The sequence below is a fragment of the Chiloscyllium plagiosum genome, chromosome 19 (genome assembly GCF_004010195.1).
Source record: "Chiloscyllium plagiosum isolate BGI_BamShark_2017 chromosome 19, ASM401019v2, whole genome shotgun sequence".
NCBI classification, from domain to species: domain Eukaryota; kingdom Metazoa; phylum Chordata; class Chondrichthyes; order Orectolobiformes; family Hemiscylliidae; genus Chiloscyllium; species Chiloscyllium plagiosum.
Genome location: NC_057728.1, coordinates 23,225,299 through 23,241,866, shown reverse-complemented (window position 1 = coordinate 23,241,866; position 16,568 = coordinate 23,225,299). Strand labels below are relative to the sequence as shown.

Here is a 16,568-nt window from a genome sequence, read left to right as displayed (position 1 = left end):
CATTTTGAGTTCTTCTTCAGAACAACAGCAGTGACATCTGTTGGCTCTAGCTGAAGTATTAACTCATTGGAGGCATGGTGTGACAAGGCAAGACATGGACTGTGAGTATACAGGGAGAAGATTAAGAGAGGAAGCGAACATCCCTGAGATGCAGTCTGACCCAATCTGTGAGCTTAGCGCCTGCACCTGAATGCAAAGTGTCCTTATAGCAGCATCCCAATGCAACAGCATTGGAATGCTGCTGAAATGCAACTCTGTGCTTCCTAAGCATCCTACAAGAGGATTGGAAAGGTGTCATGTTGGTCATGAGACATTGACAGATTTCAGATGCCAATGTCTGTAGATGAGGGGTGCATGTAGCTAGTGCCATTGGATCGTGCCCTGAGTTGTGTTTGGTACTGAGCAAATATGGAGGCTGCACATAACCAGTAGTGTACTGACGTCACCCAGTACCTGCTCTATTTCCAATGTCAATAATTCTCAACATCTGCCATGTTCAGCACATTTGGTGAGATAGGAAGCTGAATATTAATTATGCTGGTTGTGGTATTAATTAAGCATTTTAAAAGTTACAATAGATTTATAAGCCACTGACTAATGAGAAACTCACCCTTCCATTGTAAACGCACAAAAAACGCACATGGAGTAGCTCGCGACATCAAGATGGGCCTTGCTGGATTTCTTACACAATTCTGCCACAAATTGCCCCATGCCCCATTGTTGTCAAGCTTTGATAAGATTCTGCCCATAAATTTTGTCAATCCTTTGATCCTGACCTTACTCGACTAGATGGGATTGAAGTTCACAAGGAGGAGGTGTTAGAAATTCTGGAAAGTGTGAAAATAGATAAATCCCCTGGGCCGGATGGTATATGTTCCTAGGATTCTCTGGGAAGCCAGGGAGGATATTGCCAAGCCTTTGGCTTTGATCTTTATGTCATCATTATCTAAAGGAATAGTACCAGAAGACTGGAGGATAGCAAATGTTGCTCCCTTGTTCAAGAAGGGGAGCCGAGACAGCCCTGGTAATTATAGACCTTACATTGGTTGTGGGTAAAGTGTTGGAAAAGGTTAAAAGAGATAGGATTTATAATCATCTCAATAGAAATAAGTTGATTAGGGGTAGACAACACAGTTTTGTGAATGGTAGGTCATGCCTCACAAACCTTATTGAGTACTTTGAGAAGATGACCAAACAGTTGGATGAGGGTAAAGCAGTTAATATGGTGTAAGCAGATTTCAGTAAGGCGTTTGATAAGTTTCCCAGTGGCAGCATGGGAGGCATGTGATTGAGGGCGATTTAGCGGTTTGGATCAGAAATTGGCCAGCTGAAAGAAGGCAGAGGGTGGTGGTTGATGGGAAATGTTCATCCTGGAGTTGAGTTATGAGTGGTGTACCACAAAGATCTGGTTTGGGTCCACTGCTGTTTGTCATTTTTATAAATGACCTGGATGAGGTTGTAGAAGGACAAGTTAGTAAATTTGCAGATGACACTAAAGTCGGTACAGTAATTGGCCAGCTGAAAGAAGGCAGAGGGTGGTGGTTGATGGGAAATGTTCATCCTGGAGTTGAGTTATGAGTGGTGTACCACAAAGATCTGTTTTGGGTCCACTGCTGTTTGTCATTTTTATAAATGACCTGGATGAGGGTGTAGAAGGACGAGTTAGTAAATTTGCAGATGACACTAAAGTCGGTACAGTTGTGGAAGCATGTTGTAGGTTACAGAGGGACATAGATAAGCTGCAGAGCTGGGCTGAGAGGTGGCAAATGAATGCAGAAAAATGTGAGGTGATTCACTTTGGAAGGAGTACAGCAATGCAGAGTACTGGGCGAATGGTAAGGTTCTTGGTCATGTTGATGAGCAGAGAGATCTCAGTGTCCATGTAGATAGATCCCTCAAAGTTGCCACCCAGTTTGATAGGGCTGTTAAGAAGGCATACAGTGTGTAGGTTTTTATTAGTAGAGGGATTGAGTTTTGGAGCCACGAGGTCATGCTGCAGCTGTACAAAACTCTGGTGCAGCTGCACTTGGAGAATTACATGCAGTTCTGGTCACTGCATTATAGGAAGGATGTGGAAGCTTTGGAAAGGGTTCAGAGGAGATTTACTAGGATGTTGCCTGGTGCGGAGGAAGGTCTTATAAGGAAAGGCTGAGGGACTTGAGGCTATTTTCATTTGAGAGAAGAAGGTTGAGAGGTGACTTAATTGAGACATATAAAATAATCAGAGGGTTAGATTGGGTGGACAGGGAGAGACTTTTTTCCTGGATGGTGATGGCTAGTGCAAGGGGCATTGCTTCAAATTGAGGGGTGATAGATATAGGACAGATGTCAGAGGTAGTTTCTTTACTCAGAGAGTAGTAGGGACATGGAATGCACTGCCTACAACAGTTGTGAACTCACCAACTTTACAGGCAATTAAATGGTCATTGGATAAGCATATGGACAAGAACAGAATAGTGTAGGTTAGATGGGCTTCAGATTGGTTTCACAGGCGGTGCAACAACGAGGGACGAAGGGCCTGTACTGCGCTGCAATATTCCAAGTTCTATGTTCTATAAATTGTTAAGGAAATCTTAAGATCTTTATAGATCTCTTTGCATGTGCTCTATCCTTACTAATTATTTATGGCATGACAAATGTTATTGTGAACAAAGACTCCAGTAATGAGACAGTTTCTACAAAGTTTAGGATAGTAAATCTAATTATTATCTAGGTGTGTAACTAATCAAGCTGAACTCATTGTCTTGATTCCTTATCTTGAAACTATCTTGCTTCTCTGAACTTACAATGTGGCAATGAAAATAATCTACAGGCATGAATTAATTTTGCACCTCAGAAGAACTACTGTAAACAGTGCAGTCAGTTAAATTATACCCTGACATTATTAAACCCTAAATCATCCTGGGAGTGAACAGCACTAACCATTTCATTATTTCTAGCTGCCATATCAATCCCCAACCATTTATATGTAAAAGCAAAGCAAAAACCTTAATCACATGAGATTAATCTAAATGCTAACCCTGTATAGGTTTATATTCATGAATAGCTTATGTAACAATATTAAATATTCTGAACCTTAACTCCTATTCTAGAATTTCATTATAACAATGGCTCCATCTGCAGGATACATGATAAAAACTCAGAAAAAATCCCAACAATGGTAATGATTTGGATGACTGTTGATATTTCCCTGTAAAGGCTTTGTCTTTCAACCTAAACAGAAATGCATAAAAATGTCTGTATATGCATATGTTGTGACAATGGTATTGGAAGGAACCCAATTCAGCAAACCTAGAAATATGAACAGTTGAGGTGCTGTGTAGAACCCACAATGAACCATTGGATATAAAGATTGCAGAGACCATTAAAAACAGGGGGTTCTTTGACATACTATTTCACTTGCACATTTTTTAACCCTCTCTCTGCTTGTATCTCGTCTCCTTCCACCAAGCATAAACACATATACATATATACCTAACCTTAATACAGGGAATTTAGTTAACAGGACATTATAGACAATAGGTGCAGGAGTAAGCCATTCTGCCCTTCGAGCCTGCTCCACCATTCATTATGATCATGGCTGATCATCCTCAGTCAATATCCTGTTCCTGCCTTATTTCCATAACCCTTGATTCCACTATCCTTGAGAGCTCTATCCAACTCTTTCTTAAACGAATCCAGAGACTGGGCCTCCACTGCCTTCTGGGGCAGAGCATTCCACACACCCACCACTCTCTGGGTGAAGAAGTTTCTCCTCATCTCTGTCCTAAATGGCGTACCCCTTATTTTTAAGCTGTGTCCTCTGGTTCGGGACTCACCCATCAGCGGAAACACGTTTCCTGCCTCCAGAGTGTCCAATCCTTTAATAATCTTATACGTCTCAATCAGATCCCCTCTCAGTCTTCTAAACTCAAGGGTATACAAGCCCAGTTGCTCCAATCTTTCAACATAGGATAGTCCCGCCATTCCAGGAATTGACCTCGTGAACCTACGCTGCACTCCCTCAATAGCCAGAATGTCTTTCCTCAAATTTGGAGACCAGAACTGCACACAATATTCCAGGTGCAGTCTCACCAGGACCCTATACATTCTCTTTGCATTATATAGGAGTGAGAGCTCCATGCGATCTTTGAAAATATTTGTAGCTCAGGTTGAAGTTCAGCTTGTAAGTTTGCTTGCTGAGCTGGCAGGTTTGTTCCCAGATGTTTCATTACAATGCGAGGTAACATTATCAGTGAGCCTCCAGTGAAGCGTTGGTGTTCTGTCATGCATTCTATTTATGGGTCTTGGGTCTCTTAAGGTGGTGATATCATTTCTGGTTCTTTTCCTCAAAAATTGGTAAATGGGGTCCAATTCGATGTGTTTATTGCTGGAATTCTAGTTGACTTTACTGCATAGTCAATAAGAACAGGTATCCGGTAAACACAGTCTGCTGATTCTTAAACAACAAACACAAACAAGTAGACACGACACGCCCAGACATTCCAGCCACACTACCATATATCAAAGACATCTCAGAGATGACTACCAGACTACTCCGACCCCTTGGTATAATGATAGCCCACAAACCTACCAACACACTGAAACAGCAACTGATGAACCGAAAGGACCCTATACCAACAACCAGCAAATCAAATGTCATTCACAAAATAACATGCAAAGACTGTAACAAACACTACATTGGACAGACAGGCAGAAAACTAACCACCAGGATACACAGACACCAACTAGCCACCAAAAGACATGACCCACTCTCACTAGTATCCTTACATACGGATGAAGAAGGACACCTCTTCGACTGGGACAATACATCCATCCTAGGACAGGCCAAACAGAGGCATGCACAGGAATTCATAGAGGCCTAACATTCAAAGTGGAACTCCATCAACAAACACATCAATTTGGACCCCATTTACCCACCTCTGAGGATAAGAACTGGAAATAATATCACCCACCTTAACAGACCAAAACACACAAATAGAAAGTGGGTCAGAACACCAACACTTCACCAGAGAGTCACTGATGATGTTATCTAGCATAGTGACAAAATGTCTGAACAAACCTACCAGCTCAGCAAGCAAACTTACAAATTGTTAAATCCATTTCAATTATGCCTCTGTTTATGGTGACCATTCAGTTTAAGATAACTACAACTCCACATTTAACTCTTCACCTCCTATTATTATACATTTCACATGCAGTGTTTCCCCAGTAATAACTGGTTTGATTACTTTACCAAGAAGGCTGACTATGTGTTCTTTTCACTTTCACTGGAATACCACTTTATTGCGTAGGAAGCTGGACACATGTCCAAATCACTCTGCTTGGACACTTCCATTCACATCCCAAAATTTGCCTGATTCACAAGCAGACAATTTGTACACAAATCTCTTCCCCTTATTGTACTTGGAATTTTACTACGTCTCACGTCATTACTGCAAGAGTTCGGACACATTACATTCCTCCATCAGATATTTTGATAAAGAATGAGCTTTACGATTAGAGATATTTCTAGGATCAATGTGCTATCAGTCCTACAGGTTATATAATGAAGTCCAATCCTGTGAGAACGACATTATGCTGGAGCTGTAATGTTCAGAATGTGGAGTGTTCCATTATGAATACAATGTGTTCAGTAATTGAGTATTTTAGGGGTAGATATTAGCCTTGCCACTCCCACAAACATGCCCATTCTTTCTCAGTGGGCAAGGGTCAGTCATGTTGTTAAAATTGCAGTTAACGTCTTCCTGCTGCATTCACAACTATGACTATGTTGCGGTATCAGGCTTTTATAAGTAATTATCATTTAGAATGCACAAGAAGTCAGAATTAGTGCAATTCAGTTTGGAGGGTTTGTGGGGCTGGTGAATATTACAAGGATTAGGAGAAATTTGCAAATGAGGATAACAATTTTAAAGTCAAGATGTTGTTTGACTGGGAGCCAATGTAAGATAATGAGCACAGGAGCAATAGAGGATTGGGTATAGTGGGAGATAAGAAATAGGTAAGAGAGTTTAGGATGACCTCAAGTTTACTGATAGTAGGAAGCTTGAATGAGATTTTCCTCAGCAAATGAGCAAGCACAAGGGCTATGTCGCGTAATGCTACAGAGTTGGAAATAGATGGCGCAGATCTGAGGTTGAAGCTCAACGTGGGATCAAATATAGCACCAAGTCAATGAATAGACTGGCTATATACTTCATCTGTTAAAGGAGTAGTGCTCCAAAAGCTTGTGATTTCAAATAAACCTGTTAAACTATAGCCTGGTGTTGTGTGATTTCAGACTGTAGATTACTGCCAGGGAGAGGGATGGAGTCAGTAGCCAGGAAACAGAAGTTAGGGACAAGGACCAGAAACAATGGCTTCAATCTTCCCAATGTTTCACTGGAAGATTTTTCCATTCATCTAGTCCTTTTTACTTTTTTGGTTACCTGTGAACTAGAAAGTACAGCAGCAGGAGAGGAATTTTCACTGATCTGGTCTTCCAATGTCTTCCTCTGACTATGATGAACCCTATATCCTCTCTCACCTCTTTGTTAATGTCATGATGATAATAAAATATGGACTATTGATTTTTCAATCTCATCAGCTGATTTAATGCCTGGGATTCTTATGGGCTGAGATGTTTTAAAATGGGGCTAAAAATGCAAGCCTAAAATGCCATTGGCATCACAGATTAGCCAAGTTTCATGAAATTGGTATGAATTAGACAATGTTAGCAAAGATAGTCTGAGCTGAAAATATTATTTTATCCAAGGGCAATTGAACCTGCCAACCACCCACAATAGGACATGTGAAAAGATTCTTCTCTCCTATTTGATTTGTACTGTCAAAAGAGTATCCACATGCTGGAAAAGAAGAATAGAAAGTATTGCTAGGAAATGTGGTGGAGGCTGATTCAATTGAGGCATTCTGGAGGGCATTGAATGATTATTTAGGGATATGGTGAAAAGTCAGGAAACTCACACTAGGTAATGGAACCAGTGCAGGCATGAGGTTCAGATGGCCACCTTCTAATAATTCTGTGATTTTGTGAATCACTGCAGAATGAACTCAGCAGGTGGAATATACTAGCAAGGTGATATTCAAGGGATTTTTTTTAACAGAGAAGATGAGGTGGATTTTAGACTGCAGAACTAAACACAGGTTGAAGAAAGTGTTCTCTTTCTCTCTTCCTGTGTCTCAAGAGGGAAAGTATCTGGTAACAATACTGATTAGAAAGAAACATGGGGAAACAGAAAACTTAAAATATAGCAATATTTGCTTCGACTTGTTGTCCAAAAAAATCAGCAGACCTATTGTGTAACACCTCAAGGTCACCCAAGATGTCAAAACTATTTATTTTATTTTCCATTTGTACTATACACTTTTATATATGTGTGTGTGTGTGTGGATGTTAGGGCACAGGTGACTGCAAAGAGGTTGTATGTTTGACATTGTAACTTTATTATTTTCCTTGGAGTTAGTAATTAATAAGCCAGCTCTATTTGAACTCAAGAAAGCCTTGACATTGGTTCCTCACTATGACAGTAAAAATTGGTGAACTATTTTACTTGGAGAGATTTAGAGCTTCATGTTAAAAAGATCCTAAACCTTTGTTGTGACCGTCCAAGAGGGAGTCAGTTCACTTATCCTCATCTGATTGTATCACATGCCAGAGATTGTTCTCTCTAACCTCCTGATGTGTAAAATCTCACTGTTGGCCATTAGTCACAGATATTCCTACCAGATTTGGATGGCACGGCATTCAAAAACATTTTGCCCTGCACAAATAGTCTGAATTAAAGTTTGGGTTGTTATCTCAATAATCTAACCACTTGTTGTTATTTTACAGAAAGTTCTTCACAACTCAGGATAAACATAGTATTTTCACAATGGACCATTTTCCACTCTGGTACCGACGGGCTGCTGAGCACCCACCTGGACATTTTGTTTACTCCATAGCCTTTGAGGAAGACATGGGTGAGTGTTCTTTTCAACCATTGCTTTTCAAATACTGCTCCATTAGTAATTATGTTTCATAGCTCATTGGTAAATGTGTCTTCTTATGCCACTTATTTGTGTTAGTCTCTTAAAGCTATGTCTTTTGTTATGTATGTGTGCATTAGGAAGGAAATTAATGCCTTTCCCCAAAGTCAGGAACTTGGTCACATTTTGTAAAGACTGTTTAGTTGGCCCGTTGATGTTATAAACATTGAATACACCTGAAAATTGCACCGTTTTCTTCAACTTATGGTCCCTGTGCAGGCAAAACAGGGAAGAGTGTGATGTAAATCTTGTCAGATGAATAAGGATGGCAGAGCATTTTAACAAGGTCAGACTGCATTTAATGTGAGGGAGGTTGGAGGCAGCAGTTAATGCTGCAATAAAGGTTCAGGATTGTAGACTGCTGCTCTTTTGGAAAATCTCACTTGAACTGACATCACAAATTTATGTGATAAATGCTAGAGTTTCTTTGAGTGGCCATCACACTTGGTTGAGTCCTGGAATGTAAGGTTGAACCATAGCAATTTTTCAGTGAGGAAGAACTTGAGTGAAGGAAGAAGAGATGAATGGTTGATCATTCCTGATGAAGGGCTTTTGCCCAAAACGTCAGTTTTTCCTGGTCCTCAGATGCTGCCTGACTTGCTGTGCTTTTCCACTCTAATCTTAACTCTGAAAGATTTCTGATGAAGGGCGTTAGCCTGAAAGGTAAATATTTCCTGCTTCTTGGATGCTGCCTAAGCTGCTGTGCTTTTCCAGCACCACTCTAATCTTGACTCTGATCTCCAGCATCTGCAGTGCCCACTTCTGCCTGAATGGTAGATCAGGCTTGGTCAAGCCATTGAGAAAGTTGGTATTGTTGTAGCTGCAGAATGTGGTGGAGCCGATCAGCCCCAAGGTTGAAGGTGCAGAAGACCATACCCTGTTGGATGAGTCTACAGCTGTCCAACCACCAGTGCATTATCTCATGAAAATGCTATGGTGCTCTGTGATGTGATGGCAGAGTAAATAAGCTCCAGATGTTTGGGAGGCCACCCAAGTTTGGCAATGTTCAAGGTGACAGTAGCCTCAACATTCTACATAGCAGGATCATTCCAAGCAGCAGCTGGGGATCTCTGTGGAATATTGGAAGCATAAAGGTTATTAAGGTACCATATTTATGGAGCTGGGAAATTCACAAACCACACCAGACAAAGCTGATCACAGAGTGAGAATGAGAGGCATTTGTGCCCTACAAACCTTTCCTAACATGCAGAGATTTATAGACTACACCTGTGTGGCAAGTAGAGCACATATGGGCTAGCCTTGATCCTTCGTAAATCAAAGGGATATACTTGTTCAAAATGCAAAATGTTGCTTCCACCAAATTATTATACAGTCATATGTGTGTGGTACCCTGGGTGTAATCATGATTATTACATCTTTCAACTACTCCCAGGTGCCAAGGTTTTTCAACCCAGAAACTGGATGATTGGATTCTAGATGACAAGAGAGATCAACTCAGGAGATGGCTTATGACCCCAATGAAATGCATAAGAATAGAGCCAATGCAGGTGACAATTAATCAGACCATTGGCTGTTGAATGTCTTGCTGTTGGCTTTCTCACCTGCTCTTCAATTGCCCATAAAATGGCAGTAAAGGCAGAATGAACCTGTTAAAGTCCTTCATATGTCCAGGCTTAGATAGGCTGTGGGTGCTCTACATACCCTCCGTATTTTGGAACGCAAGTCTGATGTAGGCAGAAAAGCTTACCTTGGCAAGTTTTGTCTGGTGCCAGAAATCCATCTCCATTCATTATTTTTTGTGATTTGTAGTTGCTAAGATACTTTTAGATAGACTACATCTCTATCTATAGATCTATCTTATTAACATCATGTGTCAAATTAAGGCATATACTAGAACATGGCAGTGTCTACTTACACTTTGCACAATCTTCACACCTTCCTCTGATCTCTTCTATTTGCTTTGGATACAGTTCATGAGACTCTCCTTCTCAACCTCTCCACTCACTTGATATGGTTACCCTCAGGTTAAACCACTACCAGTCAGTCTCTCTGAGAGAATAACCAACCGATCCAATACAACTCTGGCAACGTTTACACTTCATCAACCATGTCTGCATTTTTGGTAGGATTTTCGAACCTTTAAGTAGTTAAATGGTTTCTGTAGCCTTAAAGCAGTCTGCTTCTTTCCCCTAATTCTTATCACCATATGCCATTGCTACTTTTCTAACAATGATAAAAGCCTAAAGTTTTGTTTGGTGAATGCAGTAACGTCTGACTTAGGGAACTGCAGATCCACTGACATAAAATAATATTTTAACTAATCCATATACTATTGACCTGCAAGCACAATCGCTGCACAATTAGAACAAGTCTACATTCATCACAAGACTAAAACTCCTTGAGATCGGTTTATCTTCTTCACATGCATCTTTACCTTCATCCTCTTCCTCAGAATTTTTATCATCATGTGTAATTCCGTGGAACCTGCTTTGATCAGTACACCACATAATGATACTTTCCAATACATCCAAAACACCACTTATCAGTTTCTTGCACATTGTGTAATTCATTGACCTATTATTCCTGTTCTAATTTTGTCTTCAATGCTAATAGCCAGATCTATTAAACATGGTTTCATCCTCATTCTGTCTGTCTTTATCCTTTCCACTGTATTGCCCACCTCCACCTGACAGTGGTATCTGGACTCTTTCAAAAGTAAAAATAAACATGTTAATGATATGGCTATTTATAAAAGAACATATTAACATCCTGGGGAGTACCAATGACCAGAAACTAAACTAAATGAACCATGTAAATACTGTAGCTGCAAGAGTATGGTCAGAGTCTAGGAGTTCTGCAGCAAGTAATTAAACTCTTCACTCCCCAAAGTCTAACAAGACAAACTTTCTTATCTTTTCTCCAAAGTCACTTGACTTTCTGTAAACAGTAAATAAACCACAGCACACGTTGAGGTGTTGACTTTATTTCCAAGAAACCACACCGTAAACCTTTTTAATCCAGAAAATGTGTAAACAGTTCCATACTATACTGTTTTTCATACAGTTTTTAACAATAAATATATACTCCCAATATCCTTAATAATTTGATTTTATAATGTTCTTTACCTTCTACAAGACACTTGTCAGGTATGTGACGGAATACTCTCCGTTACCTAGTTCAGTTTCAACAATGCTCAAGAAGCTCAGCACTATCTAGGACAAAGCAGCTGCTTGATTTGACACTCAACACTAACTCCTTCCACATAGATGCACAGTGATAGCATTGTACAACATCTACAAGATGTACTGCACCAACTCACCAAGGCTGCTGAACAGCACTGTCTATCTCCACAATCTCTACTACCTAGAAGGAAAAAGGCAGCCAACTCATGAGAATCCCATGATCTGCATGTTGCATTCCAAATTATGTTCCACCCTAACTCGGAACGCTATCACAGTTCTTTGGATCTACATTCTGGAACTCCCTTCATAATGGCACTGTGCGACTTCAGCAATTCAAGGAAGCAACTCATCATCTTGGCAATTATGGATAGAAAACAACTGCTGGCTTAGCCAGCAATGCCACTTCTCATTAAAGAAAATATAATGAACTCAAGAGAATTACAATTTTGATAATAAAAGAATGAACAAGAGGGAATATGAAGAACTGAGGAGAAAATTCACATAAAGGAAGGTAAAGAACATTATAAAAATCAAATTATTAAGGATATTGGGAGGATAAGGGGCAACGTTTTCACACAGAGGGTGGTATGTGTATGGAATGAGCTGCCAGAGGATGTGGTGGAGGCTGGTACAATTGCAGCATTTAAGAGGCATTTGGATGGGTATATGAATAGGAGGGTTTGGAGGGATATAGGCCGGGTGCTGGCAGGTGGGACTAGATTGGGTTGGGATATCTGGTCGGTATGGACGGGTTGTACCGAAGGGTCTGTTTCCATGCTGTACATCTCTATGACTCTATATGGAACTGTTTACATATTTTCTGGATTAAAAAGGTTTACGGTGTGGTTTCTTGGAAATAAAGTCAACACCTCAATGTGCACTGTGGTTTATCTACTGTTTACAGAAAGTCAAGTGACTTTGGAGAAAAGATAAGAAAGTTTTGAGGGAGATGAGATAGGTCCTTATGGTCCTTAATTGTTGGAAGACTTGGCTTTGAAAAGTCTATGGGGTCCTCCATGCTAATGATTCTAGACTTAGTTTTCTGTTTTATGGACTGAAGTCAGTAAAGAAGAAACCCCATGACCTGCAAATGCCTCCACCTCTCTTTCCATTGAAGTTGTGGGAGGCTGATGTTTCCAAATATCTGTGTAAACCTTGAAAAGTTGACCTGTGGTCACTTTCCAAAGACTTGGAACCAGTTTGATTTCAGTCTGAAGATTTTCTATTAGTTTAAGGCTGCCTGCCTTATTAACAGGAAACCTTGTGGACTTTAAAAAATCAAATTCTATCTATTGCTTCCAGGTCCTTGACCAACATGGTGTTTTCTCTTTTGCTCCTTTTTTGCGAAAATCATTAACTCTCTGCAGACTTTTTCTTTTATGTATGTTGTGTGTGTCTGTGTTGGAGATTAAAGTGGTATTATACTAATTCTGGATTATAATGTTATGTTAACTAGAGTTTGCCATTTGTTTTAAAGAAAAAATTAGTGTAAGAATAAATTAATGATTTAGAATTCATTAAAGAAACCTGATGACAGTTGTTTTTATACTGGTGGTGGTACAAAAGAGAATCAATTAGCATTTTAGTGATTGATTCAACATATACCAAAGGTGCAACTTGGTGGGTCTTGATTATGTCACATGTTACAGTAATAACAAAAAATACTTTGAAAATGGAATGTCTGTAGACACAGGAATAACAAATTAAATATTAAAGTTAAAAATAGGACCAATAAAGAAGGATGAAGTCAAAGTTGCGGGTAATTAAAGAAAAGTGACAATCATATTGAACAACTGTTTCACCTCAGTTTTATTAAAGAACATCATTAAACAAATACTATACTAGATGATGATCGTAAAAAGAACATTCATATTGTTGAGTTAGAAGGGAAAAATTATTTGACAAACTAATAAACCTCATAAAGGATCAACCACCAGGAGTGGATGGTATACACCCATAAATACTATGGAAGAGATTGCAATGATCACAACAACATAAGCATCTTCAACTAAATTAGTCCCATCTGCCTCTCCTGGCCCACATCCCTCCAAACCTTTTCTATTCATGTGTCTATCCAAATGTCTTTTCAACATTGTAATTATACCCACATTCACCACTTCCTCAGGAAGTTCATTCCATGCGTAAACATGTAAAACATTTGCCCCCATGTCTTTGTTAAATCTCTGTCCTCTCACCTTAAAATTGTTGACAATTAAAAGAAAAGTTGTACTTCATTTCAGTTTTTATTTGATCATTATAATATACAGTTACCACAATATACTAGTTCATTAAAATAGTATAATTAATTGGTATATGTATTTATTTGTATCTAAAGAAATATTACTGCTAATGCACATGCTTCTTGGTGTCAGCAAGTGTGGCCTATATTTATAAAATATCCCAAAGTAATTTACAGGAGTGTTATCAAATAAAATTTGAGGCTAAAACACTGAAGGAGGCATTAAGGCAAATCACAAAAAGCTCAATATAAGAAAAAGGCATGAAAAAAGACTCGACTTCATATAAAATGCATTTATGATACTTTTCATGACCACAAACATCCCAAAGAACTTGACAGTCACTAACATACCTTTCAGATCTATTCACAGTTGCAGTGTAGGCAATGTGGATAAATTGTGCATAGTAAGATCCCATTTTATCAATGTGATAATGACTAACAAATCTAATTTTATGATGTTGATTAGGGAATAAGTGTTGGCCAAGTCACCAGGACTACCTCCCCTGATTTTCTTTGAAATAATGTTATGGAAACTTTAGGCCCATCTGGGAAAACAGATGAGGTCTTAATTTATCATCTGATCTGAAAATCATTTCCAGCCTGAACAGTTCTGGTCTTCAAATTAAAGAAAGAATTTTAGGAGCACTGGAGCAATACAAAGTTCAATTTACAAGACAAGTACCAGACCTGAGATTATAGCTATCAGGAACTCTATAAATTGAGAATTATTTATTTAGAAAAGTGAAGACTTAGAGGTCAGCTTATAGGTTTTTAAAATTATGACTGGATTGGACAAAATAGATGTGTAAATCATGTTTCCACTTACAGGTGAATCCAAAGCTGCAACAATTTATGTTTATATAGCATCTTTAATGTAATAAAACAGCCCAAGTTACTTCACAGTAGAATTATGAAACAGTGTATACCACTGAGCCACATGAGATGTTGGCCCTACTGGCCATCTACCTCCAAATTGACAACTTTTTCAGAGGGTCACAGGGAGCAGCGAATTGCCCATCAAACAATACCCAAAAAACCTTCCTTTGTGTTGAGACAGCCGAAGGGTCCCATTGCACATTTGAGTAGAGTCGCAGGTAGATAGGAAAGTGAAGAAGGCATTTGGTATGCTTTCCTTTATTGGTCAGAGTATTGAGTACAGGAGTTGGGAGGTCATGTTGCGGCTAGACAGGACATTGGTTAGGCCTCTTTTGGAATATTGCATGTAATTCTGGTCTCCTTCCTATCAGAAAGATGTTGTGAAACCTGAAAGGTTTCAGTAAAGATTTACAAGGATGTTGCCAGGATTTGAGGATTTGAGTTATAGGGAGAGGCTGAACAGGCTGGAGCTGTTTTCCCTAGAGTGTAGGAGGCTGAGGGGTGACCTTATAGAGGTTTATAAAATCATAAGGAGCATGGATAAGGATAAATGGACAAAGTCTTTTCCCTGGGATGGGGGAGTCCAGAACTAGAGGGCATAGGTTTAGGGTGAGAGGGGTAAGATATAAAAAAGACCTAAGTGGCAGCTTTTTCATGCGGAGGGTGGTACGTATATGGAATGAGCTGCCAGAGGAAGTGGTGGAGGCTAGTACAATTGCAACATTTAAAAGGCATTTGGATGGGTATATGAGGCATATGTGCCGGGTGTTGGCAGGTGGGACTAGATTGAGTTGGGATGTCTGGTTGGCATGGATAGGTTGGACCGAAGGGTCTGTTTCTGTGCTGTACTCTATGACTCTATTATCTGGCCTCAGACAATCTGGAAATTGGGAGATCTGCACTACTGAAGGAAAACAGCAGAGAAAGGTTTTGGGAGCATAGGCAACTGAAAGTGGAATGTCTGATAGTAGAGCAATGAAAATCAGGAAGTTCAAGTATCCAGAATTAGTTGAGCACATATATCATGGACAGTTATGGGATGGGATGAATTTATAAGATAGGGAATGTAATGTCATGAAGACATTTAAAAATAAGGATCAGGACTTTTAAATTGTGTTTTTGTTTAACTGGGAACGAAATGTGAAATAACTGCACAGAGGCCAGTATCCCATCATCACATCACCCTTTATTTGCATGTGCACAGTACACTGCTCAGAGTCAGTCCCTGAAGTGAGGAGATTCTAAATTCCCTTTTATATCTGTCAGCCAAGGCTCCCTCATTGTCGCAGGTTAATAATCCCAATTAAGGATCTCGTTGTCAATAAGATCCATCTCCTTCCAATCACTATATCCCTCTCCCCTCTGATTCCAGGGGTGTAGACCTGGTCTTTCTCAGGTAGCTTCTCCTCAACTTTTTCGCCCCAGGTCCAGTTTCTCTGACTCAGGTGGCATGTACTGGACCATAGCAGTTTTGCATGTGGAGTGTCTCGAGATTCTTCCAGCGGTAATGGTATTGAGACTGCATCCATCTCAGACTGAGAGATAACCTTTGGTTTCTGATGAGCCTTCTGCTGTTCTGAGAGGCTAGATATGTTTTGCTTCTGTGCCGTTTGCAAGGTAGCAGCTTTCAGATGATCCACATATTTGTTCAGGACCACCTCCTTACCTAAACTTTGTAAGTTACGGACCTGATCTTGTGTAGATCTCGCCTCATAGCCATGCATGGCCATTTCTATGGTTCTAGCACCAAACTTCATCCTCTGAAGTAAATTGTCTCTCTCACTTAATGAAAGCATCTGGCTGGCATTGGTGTTCCTGTTGCTGTTTCGCCTTCCAGGAATATCAGGTTTAACCTGGGGTCTGGAGTCTTCTCCCTATCTGCAACTCTGTTGGAGGTATCTCCGTAATTGTATAACGGGTGGTCCTATAATTGAAAAGAAACTGAGACAGTTGATATCTAGTGTAGGTGTAGGCTACTTCTTTAAGTCTGCCTTCAAAGTTTGGATCAATCTTTCCGCTAGATCATTGGATAATGGGTGGAGTAGAGCTGTTTGAACATGCTGAATGCCATTCGACTTGAGGAAATACTCAAATTCTCTGCTGGTAAATGATGTCCCATTGTCAGTGACCAATACTTCTGGGAGTCTGTGTATCGTAAATGATGTTCACAGCTTCTCAATCATCATCCCTGTGTTTTGAATGGTGCATCCACAATGATCAGGAACATTGAGCCCATGAAAGGACCAGCATAGTTGGCATGTAAATGCATCCAAGGTTTACCC

The 16,568-nt window shown here is 39.8% G+C and overlaps 1 protein-coding gene across 10 annotated transcripts in view; it reads left to right on the top strand.

Annotated features, from left to right (window-relative positions):
* The window catches only part of LOC122559589 (voltage-dependent calcium channel subunit alpha-2/delta-4-like), a 483,398-nt gene that overhangs the window by 216,280 nt on the left and 250,550 nt on the right, over nucleotides 1-16,568 (top strand). For all 10 annotated transcript variants that reach the window (XM_043709329.1, XM_043709326.1, XM_043709324.1 and 7 more), the window contains one exon: nucleotides 7,835-7,962. In XM_043709329.1, the coding sequence (XP_043565264.1) occupies nucleotides 7,835-7,962 (128 nt within the window). The remainder of the gene's footprint in view (nucleotides 1-7,834; nucleotides 7,963-16,568) is intronic.